Genomic DNA, 16,583 nt, shown 5'->3' with positions numbered 1-16,583 from the left:
AGCGGTATTTTACTGTCCAATCAAAAACTCTTCTACGTCATCTGCGCGCGAAAGAGTCGAGTTAGCTGTTTGATTGTGTTCTCTGTCCCCTGTGCTGTAAGATGCTTTTAACTTCATGCATATTTACATTTTAATTTCCGAGTTTCTAAGTGAGACGGAGACGCAATACTGTTTTATTTATACGTTTAATAAGAACGTCTGATACGGTTGCAAATATCAGCTGGTGAGTAAGAAAGGAGCTGGGGATTTAAAGTTGTGTACATACGGAACGATTTTGCTATTTGATACCTTAAAATAAAGATGTTTTTAACAGTTTCATAGGTATTCTTAACATATCATTATAATATAATAAGTAGGTCATAAACTGATGCTGTGCTTTACAGACCTAGTATCAGATCTGCACCATGAGCCGCTACATCACAAGACTGAGAATGAGAAGAACATACAAATGGAATGGGAGACCAGTCAGTGAAGACAGGAAGCTAAGAAGGCAATACTATGAGTATGTGCAATTATCACGTTTTTATAATCACTGAGACAGCCATGTGCATAGATAGAACTCTAGATATTATTCTACTTTAAGGGAAAACTTGTAAAAATGAGGGAAATTAAGATTATTTGATTGTGGGGCCTTGAAAGTAATGGAAATTGTATAGTGTATATGCAATTTATTGGTTAACGTTCAGTTCTAAAATGTCTTAATTGGGTAGAAATTGGTCTTTCTGAGTACAGTCTTTAAAATGTTTCCAGTAATCATAAGCAAAGTCATGAAAATTCATTAAAAGATTATATAACCCCTGATGTAACCGCAATAATGCTTGCTTTGATCCTCATACAGATCTATGTCCATTTCTGTGGAGGGAAGGACTAAAGATTCAACAGTGTCTTTAGGCCAGTACATTTTGATTGAGGGTGATAATGATGACAATCCCTTTGTGGCGCAACTTCTCAAACTGTACACTGATGGTAGGAACATGTCATGTCTTTATCCAAAATATGTATATTTGCATGCTTTCTGAGTCTGACTATAATCTGTGTTTGTTGATGTTATATTTGTACCCAGATTCAGGAAAGAAGAAGACTGCTGTTGTGCAGTGGTTTGTGCGTATGTGTGAAGTACCTCAGAACAAACGCAAACTCTTGGGCAGAGATTCCCATCCACAGGAGGTATTTTTCTACCAGGACCGCTCTTGTGAAAATGAGGTGGATGGAGAGACCATTCTTTCAGCAGTACAGGTACACATGTTATAGCTCATATTTTTAAACAGTGAATGTGGATCACATTAGTACAATCAATAAGTGCTTGTTTAGTTGTTTCAAATGATTTATTTATTTTTAAATTTTTGTCCTCTAGAAAAGTATTTGAATTAGTGCTGTCAAATCGATTAATTGTGATTTATCGCATCTAACACACAAGATTTTGTTCATATAATATATGTGTGTGTGTGTATATATGTGTATATATACACACACACACACATATATATATACACACACACACACACACACACACATATGTATATATATATATATTACAATTCACATACACTTTATATAAACAAAAACGTATGTTCAGTGCTATTAATCACGATTCATCGATTTTACAGCAATAATTTGAATTAATTTTATTTTATAATAACATTTCTATAGTGTTTATATACACGGTCAAAAGTTTGAAATAATTAAGATTTTTTTTAATGTTTTTGAAAGAAGTCTCTTATGCTCACCAGGGCTACATTTATTTGATGAAAAATACAGTAAACCACTTATTTTTTAAATTGTAATAATATTTCACAATTTTACTGTTTTCTATTTTAATATATTTAAAAATGCAATTTATTCCTGTGATTTTAAGCAGGTATTTCTCCAGTTTTCAGTGACGCATGTTTCTGCAGAAATCATTCTTATATGCTAATTTGCTGCTCAAGTTTCATTTATTATTGTCATGTTGAAAACCGTTGTGGTGCTTAATATTTTTGTGAAAACTGTGATATACTGCCTTTTAAGAGTTTGGGGCAAGATCTTTATAAAAAAAGAAATTAATACTTTAATGCATCAAATTGAATAAAATGACAGTAAGACATTTAGGTAACACTTTGCAATGAGGTCTCATTTGTTAACATTAAATAACTACTTTAGTTATCATGAACTAACAATGAACAAAACAACATTTATTAATACATTTTAAAAATAAAAAGTTGTTTTTGTTAATATTAGTTAATGCACTGTGAACTAACAATGAACAACTGTATTCTTATTTTTCTGTTCATATTAGTTAATACATTAATGTTAACAAATGAGACCTCATTGTAAAGTGTTACTGACATGTATAATGTTACAAAATATGTATATTTCAAATAAATGCTATTCTTTTGAACTTCTATTCATCAGGGAATCAGCAAAAGCAAAAACGGTTTTCAACATTGATAATAAAACCATTATTAATCCTCGAGCACCAATAATAATTGATGATAATTGAGCACTAAATTAGCATATTAGAATGAGTGTTGTGATATTTCACAATATTACTGTTTTTACTGTTTTTTTATCAAATAATTTCAGCCTTGTTGAGTAGAAGACTTTTTTTCCAAAAACCTTAAATTAAATCTTCATTATTCCAAACTTCAGAATTATTTGCCCCCTTGGTAAATATGATCAAAGATGGCTGTAAAAAATAAATCTGCATTGTTTATCCTTTTTATTTTTTTTATTTTTTTTTAATGCAAAAATCGAACCTTTTATTGAAGTAAAAAACATAGTTGTGTTGATTTTGATGTTTGTTTTTGGATCACTGTCCTGTTGGAAGATCCAACCACGGCCCGTTATAAGATTTCTAGCACACGCTGTCAGGTTTTGATTTTTTTATCTGTTGGTATTTGTTTGAATCCATGATGCCATGTATCTGAACAAGATGTCCAGGACCTCTGGTAGAAAATTAGGCCCACAGCATTAAATATACACCAGAGTATTTCATTTTACACATGGGGTACTTTTTTATCCCTGTGTGCACCAAATCGATCTTAAGTTTTTTCTGCCTTGTTTGTTTCATCTGTCCTTAGAACGTTTGAAAAGTAACTGACACTACTGGACTTCAAACGGGATGGGTTCTATGGTCAGATTAAACAAAAAAAAGTGCTTTTTTGACAGCAAACACTTAAGATGGGTTTGGTTCATACAGGGATAAAAAAGTACCCCATGTGTAAAATGAAATAATGCTGTATCTTTAATGCTGTGGGCCTAATTTTACATGATATATGGCATCATGGATAAAAGGATACATGGCATCATGGATTCAAACAAATACCAACAGATAAAAAATCAAAACCTGACAGCCTGTGCTAGAAATCTTATAACAGGCCATGGTTGGATCTTCCAACAGGACAGTGATCCAAAAACAAACATCAAAATCAAAACAAAAATGGGTCACTGCGCACAAAACCAAGAATCTGCAATGGCCATCCCAGTCCCTGACCTGAACCCTCTAGAAAATTAGTGGGCTGAACTGAAGAGAAGCGCCAACATGAACTTTTGATTCTGCAGGATCTGGAGATATTCTGTATGGAGGAATGGTCTCTGATTTCTTGTCAGGTGTTCTCCAAACACATCAGGCATTATAAGAGAAAACTCAGAGCTGTTATCTTGGCAAAAGGAGTTTGCAATTATTTTACTTCAATGATTTTTGCTAATTTTATAAATAAAATATCAAAAGGATTAACAATGCAGTTTTATTTTTTACAGCCATCTTTGATCATATTTACCAAGGGGGCAAATAATTCTGACCAGCACTGTACCTACATATTCAATAAAGAAAAATAATAAAAATGTATATTCAATAATAATTAATGAAAACTTTGATTCTAGATTGAGTATGTCCCCGCTGAGGATCCTTTCCCAAAGGGCAAGAGCAAAGACACATTATTTGTCAAACTCTTGTGGGACACCAAGTCTTTTAGAGAATTGGATCCTGAGCTGATGCAGCCCCATCAGAGCCCTAAATCTCCCCCACCAAGCTCCCGGGGTTCTCAGGCTCGTGCTCTTCCAACCCCGGACCCATCAATCATCAAAAGGGCAATGTCAGGCACCCTCACCCATTGTAGCATGAGCACCGGCAAAATGGGCACCAGTGAGGCGGAGTCTCTTCATTCTGCCTCCAAACTCTCTGCAGCTAAAGCTCTTAGTGCAAAGAGGAGAGGCAGAGCTTGCTCTGGTCCACATGTTCGCAAGAAGCTGAACTTGTACAGTGAGTGCCATGCATCCACATACATTGTGCTTTTAATTGTTTTAATAGAACTAAAATGAATAACAGTTTCTCTTTATATTATGGTAGGTCCAAATAAAAACATGTCCCGAGATGATGTTCTGGGGGAGATTCTTGATGAACGCACACCTACGGAGAAAATACTGACGTCTAAGTTGAACACGTCTCCAACTGGCCGCATCTCCATTTCTATTAGATTGACTCCACTTAATCAGAATGAGGAGGAGCATGTCTCTCCTCTGTCATCACAGAGCCCTGATAAACCCAGATTGACTGCATATGACAAAGACAATGCAACTAGGTACATCTATTTATATTTGAAATTATGTCTTGGTTCTCTTTTGTTCTGCATGCTTAGTACTTCATGTCTGTGATTATCATTTTATTTAGAAATAAGCAAACTAATTTTGTTCTTTGTATGTTGAAGATGGTTTTAAATGTCGTATATAACTGAAAAAGTAAAGTCTATTTATAAAAGTCCTGCTGCCCTCCTAGTGCCTTTCTTGGTGTGCAGCCACTTGGGGGTGATGATCCAGAGTCACTAATAAGCACAGGCAGAACTCCCCGGAAGAGAGAGGCAACCCCCAGGAAAGCAAGTCTAAGGGCCCTCAAGTAAGTCATGTTCCTCTATCCCTGCACAGAGGGGGTACAGAATAATTTTTTTGATGGGGGTTTGGCTGTCTTTATTAAACACTAAGGCATTATGTGGCTATTTTCATGCTTAATGTACTGTTTTTGAAGTGCATAACTATGTCCATCCAGACCACTGGTGACCCCTGCTTTACTTTCTTCATGTTTTGATATGTCTGATGTGAGTTTAAAATGATCCATAGAGTAACCGTTATGTGTTTGTCTCTGTTCAAACCAGGGCAAGAACTCCATCCAGCAGGAAAGATTCAACTGCTCTCAGAGAACCAGCACTGGCTGCTTTGTAAGTGTTGGAATTGTCTGTCATCATATTGAATTCAAAAACTATTGAATTCACTACATTGTGAAATTAATTTCAGCTTATTTGAATTTCAGCTTTTACTTTTGTGTACAGATGTTTTTACAGGTCAAAGAAAAAGAAAAAAACGTTTTAACCCTTAAATGTTTTAACCCATGAATGTTTCGGCTCTTTATATCTGATCTACCAGATCTATATCTAACACGGATGAATTTCGACCTGTCGCGATAATATAAAACTCTCCTGATATTAGAGTAACAATTACAGAAAAATAAAATAAAGCATATTTTGTTGCCTTTTGGAGCTTGGAAGGGTTAAGTTTGAGCAGATGTTTTTTTGTTATATTGTTTATAATGAATTGATTGAGGTACTATGAAGGTTGATTTCTAACTGTAAAAAATAAATTAGGAGGAGGGTAGTGAATGACGTCCCGGGTCACTAAAGCACTACAATGTATTTTTGGGGTTAAACAGTATACATATTTAAGACAATTCACCTTTATTTGTATACAGTCCAAATTGTTTCAAAGCAGCTTTACAGCAATAAAACGGGAACAATGATTTAATGGTGCCAAACAATTAAATTCTGCTTTTAACCAGCTCTAAAAAGACAATAGAAAACATTTATTCAGTTGAAATCAATTCAGTCAGTCATGAAATCAGTTGAAATATTTTGTTTTAACTTTATGTACTGTTATTTTCATCTAAAAAAAAGTTTTTTTCTGTCTTTTATTTTTTATTACTTTTCAATTTGCCTTTGAATTACATTTTCAACCAGCAGGGAGCAGAATATAACAGTTAAGATTGTTATAATACAGTAAATCAATGGTGCTTAACCATGAACAGTTCAGGAGGCAAGCAGACAAATTTCTCAAGAGCCAAATTTAAAAATACTCTGAATGCACACTAAATATGTTCTACTTGATGTCACCATGTTTCTTAAATGATGTCTGTTACAGTGTAAGGTAAAACTTTCCACTGCATCACTGTTATTGAAGAGCTACATGAGGCGCACCTGCTGTTGTATGGGAGTAAAACATTGTATTTTTTACATGTATGCATTCATTGTATTTTTAGGGCTTGCATTTTTAAGGGCTTTATGGGCAATTCAATATGGTTATATATTTAAGCCTCAAATATTTCAATTCAAAACATTTCACACACATTTTCATTATTAAAAGTTAAATAATCCATATTCACCTTACAGATTTCACTTCCAAAATGTTCATTCTGTTTAAAAAGTGGTTGAAATTCGACAGAAAATTCAACATCCTGGAACTGCAGGAATAGCAGTAGGTTACCAATTAATAATCTCAATCTACGGTTAGTCGGCCTCACCAGCAGGAGGTGCAAACGGCTGATGATGAAGACTAGAGCAACGGGTGAGAGAGTCATTCATTCATAAAAACTGATTTACAGAAATGGAGCAAGCGGTTAGTATTTGTGATGATTCTCAGGGGCTATATATGGAAAAGCTGATAAAGACACAAAAGCTCTGTTTACATTTAAGTCTTCACAGTTATTTTTGTAAATGTAAGCAGCTTTCTATACCTTGAACAAGATGTTATTTCCCGATACTGACGTACAGATTAAACGTTAAATCTGAGGTAGTAGATATATAGCCTAATACTCTCGGTTGTTTATTTTCCTTTCCTTTATATCGCAGCGCTGTGCTGCAGAACTGGGAGTTAAAGGGGCATTCGGCAACCCTAGCTATTTCTTCGCTGATTTTCACTTTTGTTGTTGCATTTTTTCTCAACGAGCTCCCCCTACAGCTGTGAGGCGTATATTTCACAACAATGTCGCAAAAAAAACTCACTTGCGGCACACTCTTCCCCATTTCTACCGCTGCATGTGCATTTGTTATTATCCGAGCCGGCCAACTTTATCGTGTGGAGCTATGTTTATAGAGGTGGGTAATACATCATACACATTGAGGGCGGTGTGTGTGTTTATGTCGAATTGCCATAAAGTTTGTGTTTCTCGCTCTTTCTCGCTTCTCACGAGACTTCCTTTTTCTAATATACCGGGACGTTAATCCTCATGTTGCAAGGTTGGTTTTCCTCCTAGGAACGTTGGGGGAATGGGGAAAGTCACCATTCTCACCAGAACAGGTTATTAAACCATCTAAATGATTTCTAAACGGATTTATTAAGCTGAAATAGTTGCCGAATGCCCCTGATGTCCCTCAATACGTCATACTCCAGGTTTCCCCTGCTGTCGGGACGTTTAACGTAGCTTAATGGACTAAAACAGTGACCTTATTGGGAATGAAAGCTATACTACATAGGAACAGGCAAGCAGACTCAGAATATGAACGTAACACGCAAAGTTTCACACAAAGCGTTTTCCCAGTGAAAAACTGGCATAAAGTTGGCTTGACATTCGCACATTAAGGGACAGTCTCTAAAGTTGCATACGACATGGGTATACAGGTTTCTAACTTCAATAGCATTTAAAGAGAATGACTTACAGTTCTAAAACCTGTAAAGTATTCATGTAGGTGTCAGGCATGATGCACACTAGGCTTGGGCGGTATCCAAATTTTGATACCGTCAAACCTCCTCCCTATTTTACCGGGGTATACGGTATTACCGTGACTAATTAAAAATGATGACATAAGGCTCAGACAGCGTCACCAAACTGTTGGCTTGTGTCTACACCGTTCAGAAACTGAATACCAGATCGGGCATAAAAAACACACAACAAAAAATCAAGGCCAACCCGTGCACGTTGTGTCTGATCCCTGTTGACGGCATTAAATGTAATATGAGCCGTAGACCTATTTAGACTCAACTATTTTTAATACATGGGCCGTTATAAGATGGTGGCGCCAAATAATTGTTTAACCCAGGTGCTGAGGGGGTGGTAGATATAAATACTATTTATAAATGAGCAAAAATGGGACAATTAATAATATTTCCATCCATCCATCCATCTTCCTCCGCTTATCCGGGGCCGGGTCGCGGGGGCAGCAGTCTGAGCAGAGAAGCCCAGACTTCCCTCTCCCTGGACACTTCCTCCAGCTCTTCCGGGGGGACACCGAGGCGTTCCCAGGCCAACCGGGAGACATAGTCTCTCCAACGTGTCCTAAGTCTTCCCCGGGGTCTCCTCCCAGTGGGACGTGCCCGGAACACCTCCCCGGGAAGGCGTCCAGGAGGCATCCGGAACAGATGCCCGAGCCACCTCAGCTGACCCCTCTCGATGTGGAGGAGCAGCGGCTCTACTCTGAGCTCCTCCCGAGTGACCGAGCTTCTCACCCTATCTCTAAGGGATCGGCCAGCCACCCTGCGGAGAAAGCTCATTTCGGCCGCCTGTATCCGGGATCTTGTCCTTTCGGTCATGACCCAAAGCTCATGACCATAGGTGAGAGTAGGAACGTAGAATGACCGGTAAATCGAGAGCTTTGCCTTACGGCTCAGCTCCTTCTTCACCACAACAGACCGGTACATCGACCGCATTACTGCAGAAGCTGCACCGATCCGTCTGTCAATCTCCCGTTCCATCCTTCCCTCACTCGTGAACAAAACCCCAAGATACTTAAACTCCTCCACTTGAGGAAGGATCTCTCCACCAACCTGAAGTGAGCAAGCCACCCTTTTCCGACTGAGGACCATGGCCTCGGATTTGGAGGTGCTGATTTTCATCCCAGCCGCTTCACATTCGGCTGCAAACCGTCCCAGTGCATGCTGAAGGTCCTGGTGTGAAGGGGCCAACACGACAACATCATCCGCAAAAAGCAGAGACAAAATCGTGTGGTCCCCAAACCTGACACCCTCCGGCCCCTGGCTGCGCCTAGAAATTCTGTCCATAAAAACTATGAACAGAACCGGCGACAAAGGGCAGCCCTGCCGGAGTCCAACATGCACCGGGAAGAAGTCTGACTTACTACCGGCAATGCGAACCAAGCTCCTGCTTCGGTCATACAGGGACCGGACAGCCCTTAGCAAAGGACCCCGGACCCCATACTCCCGGAGCACCCTCCACAGGCCGCCGCGAGGGACACAGTCGAATGCCTTCTCCAAATCCACAAAGCACATGTGGACTGGTTGGGCAAACTCCCATGAACCCTCCAGCACCCTGTAGAGAGTATAGAGCTGGTCCAGTGTTCCACGGCCTGGACGAAAACCGCACTGTTCCTCCTGAATCCGAGGTTCCACTATCGGCCGTATTCTCCTCTCCAGTACCCTGGCATAGACTTTCCCAGGGAGGCTGAGAAGTGTGATCCCCCTGTAGTTGGAACACACCCTCCGGTCCCCCTTCTTAAAAAGAGGGACCACCATCCCGGTCTGCCATCCCAGAGGCACTGTCCCCGACCGCCACGCGATGCTGCAGAGGCGTGTCAGCCAAGACAGCCCCACAACATCCAGAGACTTGAGGTACTCAGGGCGGATCTCATCCACCCCCGGTGCCTTGCCACCGAGGAGTTTCTTGACTACCTCGGTGACCTCAGCTAGGGTGATGGACGAGTCCACCTCTGAGCCCTCAGCCTCTGCTTCCTCAATAGAAGACGTGACGGCGGGATTGAGGAGATCCTCGAAGTATTCCTTCCACCGTCCGACGACATCCCCAGTTGAGGTCAACAGCTGCCCACCTCCACTGTAAACAGCGTTGGTAGGGCATTGTTTCCCTCTCCTGAGGCGCCGGACAGTTTGCCAGAATCTCTTCGAGGCCAGCCGATAGTCCTTCTCCATGGCCTCACCGAACTCCTCCCAGGCCCGAGTTTTTGCCTCCACAACCACCCGGGTTGCAGTCCGCTTGGCCTGCCGGTACCTGTCAGCTGCCTCAGGAGTCCCACAAGCCAACCAGGCCCGATAGGACTCCTTCTTCAGCTTGACGGCATCCTTTACTTCCGGTGTCCACCACCGGGTTCGGGGATTGCCGTCTCGACAGGCACCAGAGACCTTACGGCCACAGCTCCGAGCAGCCGCTTCGACAATAGAGGTGGAGAACATGGTTCACTCAGATTCAATATCTCCAGCCTCCCTCGGGATCCGGTCGTGGCTCTGCCGGAGGTGGGAGTTGAAGATCTCTCTGACAGGAGACTCGGTCAAACGTTCCCAGCAAACCCTTACAGTACGCTTGGGTCTGCCGAGTCTGTCCAGCCTCCTCCCCCGCCATCGTATCCAACTCACCACCAGGTGGTGATCAGTTGACAGCTCCGCTCCTCTCTTCACCCGAGTGTCCAAGACATACGGCCACAGGTCAGATGAAACGACCACAAAGTCGATCATCGACCTGCGACCTAGGGTGTCCTGGTGCCACGTGCACTGGTGGACACCCTTATGCTTGAACATGGTGTTCGTTATGGACAAACTGTAACTAGCACAGAAGTCCAATAACTGAACACCGCTCGGGTTCAGGTCGGGGGGGCCGTTCCTCCCAATCACGCCCCTCCAGGTACCACTGTCGCTGCCCACGTGAGCGTTGAAGTCCCCCAGTAGAACGACGGAGTCCCCAGTCGGGGCACTTTCCAGCACTCCTCCCAGAGACCCCAAGAAGGCCGGGTAATCTGCACTGCCGTTTGGCCCGTAGGCACACACGACAGTGAGAGACCTATCCCGACCCGTAGGCGCAGGGAAACGACCCTCTCGTTCACCGGGGTAAACTCCAACACATGGCGGCTGAGCTGGGGGGTTATAAGCAAACCCACACCAGCCCGCCGCCTCTCACCATGGGCAACTCCAGAGTGGTGAAGAGTCCATCCTCTCTCAAGGAGTGTGGTTCCAGAGCCCAAGCCATGCGTAGAGGTGATCCCGACTATCTCTAGTCGGAACCTCTCAACCTCACGCACCATCTCAGGCTCCTTCCCCGCCAGCGAGGTGATGTTCCACGTCCCTAAGGCTAGTTTCCGTGTCCAGGGATCGGGTCGTCGAGGTCCCCGCCTTCGACTGCCACCCAATCCTCTCTGCACCGGCCCCTTACGTATCTTCCTGCAGGTGGTGAGCCCACGGGAAGGCGGTCCCACGTCACTCCTTCGGGCTGAGCCCGGCCGGACCCCATGGGGAGAGGCCCGGCCACCAGGCGCTCGCATACGAGCCCCAACCCCGGGCCTGGCTCCAGGGTGGGGCCCCGGCTGCGCCATACCGGGCGACGTCACGGTCCTTGAATGTTTGTCCATCATAAGGGGGGTTTGAACCGCTCTTAGTCAGACTCGTCGCCTAGGACCTGTTTGCCTTGGGAGACCCTACCAGGGGCATATAGCCCCAGACAACATAGCTCCTAGGGTCATTCGGGTACTCAAACCCCTCCACCACGTTAAGGTGGCAGTTCAAGGAGGGGTTAATAATATTTAATTATTTTAATTATGACAATTGTATTCATTTTATTAATTCATTTAAATTAAATTAACAAGCAACAAGCAAGAAGTGCATTTGTAAATCCGGTGACACGCGTCCATTGATTTTTATTAATACAACTTTTCTGTCAGTGCTGCAAAGATTAAGTTGACGATCGCCATCTCCTAGTGGACGCGCATATATAGAGAGAAATGCAAATCATGGATAACATAATCAGAAGGTATAGGCTAGCCTTTTTCTTTTCGTTTTGAATTGTTTCGTTTAAAGAAATTGACGATTGATATCTCCGTGGTGAACGCGCGTATAGAGAGAAATGCACATCCTGGATTAATCAGAGAGTATGCTGCCTATATTTCTTTTCCTTTTGAATTGTTTCGTTTAAAGAAATTGACGAATCGCCATCTCCATAGTGAACGATAGAGAGAAATGCACATCATGGATTAAATAATCAGAGAGTAGGCTAGCCGATTTCTTTTCGTTTGGAATTTCGTTTAATTTGATGATCGCCATTTCTGTATAGAACGCGCATAGAGAGAAATGCACATCATGGATTAAATAATCAGCGAGTGGCCTATTTCTTTTCGTTTTGAATTGTTTCGTTTAATGAAATTTCAAGCTTTATTTAGATATCTGTCATGTCTGTGAGACATACACTGAGTTTCGGTTAATTTATGATGAGATTTCAATGCAAGTGACCGCGGCGCGCCAGCGCACGATCATGTCATGATTATGTTGTCTGCTATATTTGATTCTTATTTATTATTGGTTGATAAAAACAAAAAAACAAAAAATTTGGGATACAATTTATACAAAACGAAATTCACTTTAAAGAAAGGCCTTTTACAAAATGAAACTTAATTAAGTGGTAAATGTCTGACTCCCGATGCATCCCATCTTACTCGTGCTGTTCAGTTTTCATTATCAACGTAAAAAAAAATAACATTATAATATTTTAACAAATATAAACAAATGCGCTTATTTAATGAACTCGGGCCAAAATGCATCCTCGCAGCACTGAGTGGGTGGTTGTTTCGGAGATGCGACATTAGGTTAGAGGTGTTTCCATCTCTCGCGGTCACCTTTTTATTGCAACATTTACAAATTGCCTAGTCAGTATTTACCGCCTCTCCCTTCTCTCTCTCTCTCTCCTCCACACTGTCACTTGATGACAACTACATAAGCATTTTTAGGCATTGAATAAATTATATTTATTTATTATATATAAGTGCCGGTAATGACGGTATTGAAACTGATACAGTTGCTATTTTAAGACCCCGCGGTATACGATATTACCGAAATACCGCCCAACCCTAATTGTTCATGTCAAATCATGTGTAAATATAGTTTTGAATTGAAATATTCACAGCTTAAATATACAACCATATTGAATTCCAGGCCATAAAAATGCAAGCCCTAAAAGTACAATGCATTAAAGGTGCAATGTGTAATATTTCTGAGGATCTATTGACAGAAATGCAATATAAGATCCATAACTATGTTTTCAGTGGTGTATAAAGATCTTGCATAATGAACCGTTATGTTTTTATTACCTTAGAATCAGAAATTTTTATCTCCATAACCGCGGGCACCCCCTTCTATGGAGGTCGACATATTGTCTCGTCATGTTTCTACCGTAGTCGACAGCGAACAAACAGTGTTACAGACCGCGTTTCGTCAGTACCTTGAAAAAGAAGTTTTCAGTGGTGTATAAAGACCTTACTTAATGAACCGTTATAGTTGTATTACCTTAGAATGAGCAGTTTCTATCTTCATACACCACGGCTCCCCTTACATTGAAATGCGCCGACATGTTTCTACAGTAGCCCTAAACGGACAAACGCGTTTCGTTACTATGTTGCTCTTCGTGCAAGGAAGCAAGCTTAGTTCAGCAAATAAAACACTGACACAATGACGAACAAGCAACAATAATATTCACAATAACATATAGTTTTACTGAATAATTAAGTAAACATCATTTCTTAATTTATCCTTGTAAAGAAACCTCATTGCTGCACTGGCTACTCTCTGCTGTCTCAGACGATGACATATTTCGCTGTCGGCCACCGTAACTTTTGTTGGTTGCAATTCGTAACCTCACCACTAGATACCGCTAAAAATCACACACTGTACCTTTAAAATGCTAGCGCTGTAGTGCAATTCAGCAAGCTTTTTTTTCTCAAAAAAATTTGGCCTTATTTTACTTCCATACTGTTGGTCTGTCCTGGGTTCCAGCATGTCATAAGAAGTGTATAAATAATGTAAAGACCTTAATTGATGGCAAGAATATAATGGAAAAACTATTTAATTAATTTAATGCATGCACATGCTCCTGGGAAAAGATCAGTTTTGCCTTGTGACCTGTAGTGAAGCAGAGGCATGTTCTGTGCAGTGTGTAAAACTGTGAACTGCTTTGGCTTTTAAGTTTCCTATTGTGCCATTTGAACCCTTTGACTTTTCTATTTCAAAAGATTTTCTTATCAATAAATTCAGTTATCCAGACCAAGCTCTTATATGATCTTACAGTAGTGAGAGATTGTGGTTAAACATGATATACGTGCATACACACTACTTGTCATGCTGTTGTTTTTTTAATCTTACTCTATTTTCTTTATATTTCTGTGAACAAACTGATAGAGCTGAAGAGGAACATGAAGATTCACCCATCCTGACTGCTGCCACTCCTCGCTCTAAGAGGAAGTCTGCCCAACTTGTGTCCTCACGCATCAGAAAGCAGCTGTAGGTATTTTACTTGATTGACTTGGGCTGTCAGTCAATTAAAATAAAATAATTTAAATAATGCTGATTAATCAAATTAATATAAATATTTAATGATCATACATTTTCTTGCTGAGAAAAGCTGCCAAATAAAGATAATTTACAGGTTTACAGTTCCCCGCAATCTATTTTGCAATCAAGTTTCTCAATCAGTCTTGGTTTTTAATTGAGTAATCTGGATATTGTTTTGCACTTAATCTATTGAAATATATACATTTCAATGTAACATATTTAGGTGCTTTTCGAAGTGATTATTTTAAAGGTATATATGATTGTCTGTTTTTAAAGAAATTTGCTACAAAACAAGGTTGACCTGCAGTCTGATGGTGAGGATGGCGGTGATGACGACTGCTTCGTACCTACTAAGATTGACCTGCAGAGTAGCAGCGATGAGGAAGAGGAGGCAAAGATCGACAGTGAAGATGAGCTTGTAGTGAAGAAGCGCAGAGGCTCTCGAACACCCCGGCCTTCAGAGGAAACCCGTGTCTCTGCTAGGACCCCGCGTAAAACACCCAGCAAGAAGGTAAAACTGTTGTTTTTGCCATGCTTAGTCTTCTTGCTAGCAGATAATGTTCCTTCACAGAACCCAAGCTGCATTTCACATGAAGATAACGTTGCATGGCAAATAATTTATCTTTTATTTAACTCCAGACTGCTCCAGCCACCCCTCGTACACCACGTCATGCCACTCCCAGCATACCTAGCAGAAGCGCTCCAGCCAGGAAGCCAGGGAATGTTCTGGAAGAAGCACGGGCACGGTAGGCAACTGCACAGACAAAAGTACCACAAGGCCTATCGAAGTTTGAGTGAGAGACAGAGAGACAGAGAGACAGAGAGACAGAGAGACAGAGAGACAGAGAGGCAGAGAGGCAGAGAGACAGAGAGAGATTCATAAGTTTGGGGTCAATAGCATTTTTAAATAAAGCATTATTATTTTTTTTTGCAATAGGTTGCATGTTTCTTCTGTCCCTGAGTCTTTGCCATGTCGAGAACAGGAGTTCCAGGACATCTACAACTTTGTGGAGAGTAAAGTCATTGATGGCACTGGAGGGTAAGATTCTGTCATTTAAGGTTTAACTAACTCGTATCTGTAAATAATAAAAAAGGGTAATACAATTAATTTTGCTTTTGCAGGTGTATGTATATCTCAGGTGTTCCTGGTACTGGTAAAACTGCCACAGTACATGAGGTGATCCGGTCCCTTCAGCAGTCCACTGAACAAGACGAGATCCCTCACTTCCGCTTCATTGAAATCAATGGCATGAAAATGACAGACCCGCACCAGGCTTACGTACAAATACTGCAGGTCTGTACGCCCCCTCACCTTTCTATCATTTTAAAATTCTTACCTCATTATTGTTACCGCTATATAGTATTTTCTGTCAATTTGTGCTCTGGTTCTGTTGTAGAAACTGACTGATCAAAAAGCAACAGCTGATCATGCAGCCGCCCTCCTGGAGAAACGCTTCAGTGCTCCTGCACCAAAAAAAGAGACAACTGTGCTTCTAGTAGATGAGGTAAGACTTTTGTTCTCGTGACATTATTAATCACAAACATGCCCTCTGTTTTCCCGATTAGCTGTTCTTATCTGGTCTAGATCAGTGGCTCTCAACCTTTTTGAATCAAAGCCCTCTGTTTTCCAATATTATATTCAAATATATAAATATTTATTATTATAAATAATAATAATTGTATTATCCCCCATATATAGGCTGTGATATTATCCCCCATATACGCTATGATATTTTCAGTATTTCTTCTGTAATTATGACAGTTTCAAGTAGTTATTGGGAAGGAGGGCTTTTATGCTTTTTAGAATTTTATTTAGTTTAGAGTTTGACAATAATTTATTAATTTAAATATGTTTTTAATCGTCCTGCAGGGTCCCAAAAACCAGCTTTACTACCTTAAGCTTGTATGAACCGGTTTTTCAGAGTAGTGCTGGAAAATCATTTTGTCAGTCATATGTTGATCTTTACCATGAAGTATTTATTTTCTTGGTCTTTATTTCCACTTGTTTCCTGTCGATAATTGGTTAATTTGTACTTAAAAGGAATAATATATTGGCAATCGTCTATCTGAAAGAATATCTGTTTTTATCTCTCTTATATCCATCTTTTTTCCAGCTTGACCTCTTGTGGACCCGTAAACAGAATGTGATGTATAACTTGTTTGATTGGCCAACAAGGCGCAATGCTCGTCTGGTGGTTCTTACCATCGCAAACACTATGGACTTGCCTGAAAGAATCATGATTAACCGGGTTGCCAGTCGACTGGTAAGAAAGACCATTTCACAACATTAAGAT

The 16,583-nt window shown here is 40.8% G+C and overlaps 1 protein-coding gene across 1 annotated transcript in view; it reads left to right on the top strand.

The window, feature by feature from the left end:
- Positions 1–39: 39 nt before the first annotated feature.
- The window catches only part of orc1 (origin recognition complex, subunit 1), an 18,868-nt gene continuing 2,324 nt past the window's right edge, over positions 40–16,583 (top strand). Inside the window, exons 1-15 of the mRNA XM_077198552.1 lie at positions 40–223; positions 384–502; positions 839–966; positions 1,064–1,236; positions 3,862–4,240; positions 4,328–4,559; positions 4,754–4,870; positions 5,127–5,189; positions 14,137–14,238; positions 14,566–14,800; positions 14,929–15,035; positions 15,227–15,328; positions 15,412–15,583; positions 15,687–15,794; positions 16,404–16,553. Of these exons, the coding sequence (XP_077054667.1) occupies positions 405–502; positions 839–966; positions 1,064–1,236; positions 3,862–4,240; positions 4,328–4,559; positions 4,754–4,870; positions 5,127–5,189; positions 14,137–14,238; positions 14,566–14,800; positions 14,929–15,035; positions 15,227–15,328; positions 15,412–15,583; positions 15,687–15,794; positions 16,404–16,553 (2,166 nt within the window). The 5' untranslated portion in view covers positions 40–223; positions 384–404. The remainder of the gene's footprint in view (positions 224–383; positions 503–838; positions 967–1,063; positions 1,237–3,861; positions 4,241–4,327; positions 4,560–4,753; positions 4,871–5,126; positions 5,190–14,136; positions 14,239–14,565; positions 14,801–14,928; positions 15,036–15,226; positions 15,329–15,411; positions 15,584–15,686; positions 15,795–16,403; positions 16,554–16,583) is intronic.

The sequence above is a fragment of the Siphateles boraxobius genome, unplaced genomic scaffold (genome assembly GCF_051911475.1).
Source record: "Siphateles boraxobius isolate OS27281-9 unplaced genomic scaffold, OSU_SipBor_1 41, whole genome shotgun sequence".
Classification (NCBI taxonomy): Eukaryota; Metazoa; Chordata; class Actinopteri; order Cypriniformes; family Leuciscidae; genus Siphateles; species Siphateles boraxobius.
Note: the sequence above shows the minus strand (reverse complement) of the source record. Positions and strands in the feature narration are given on the sequence as shown.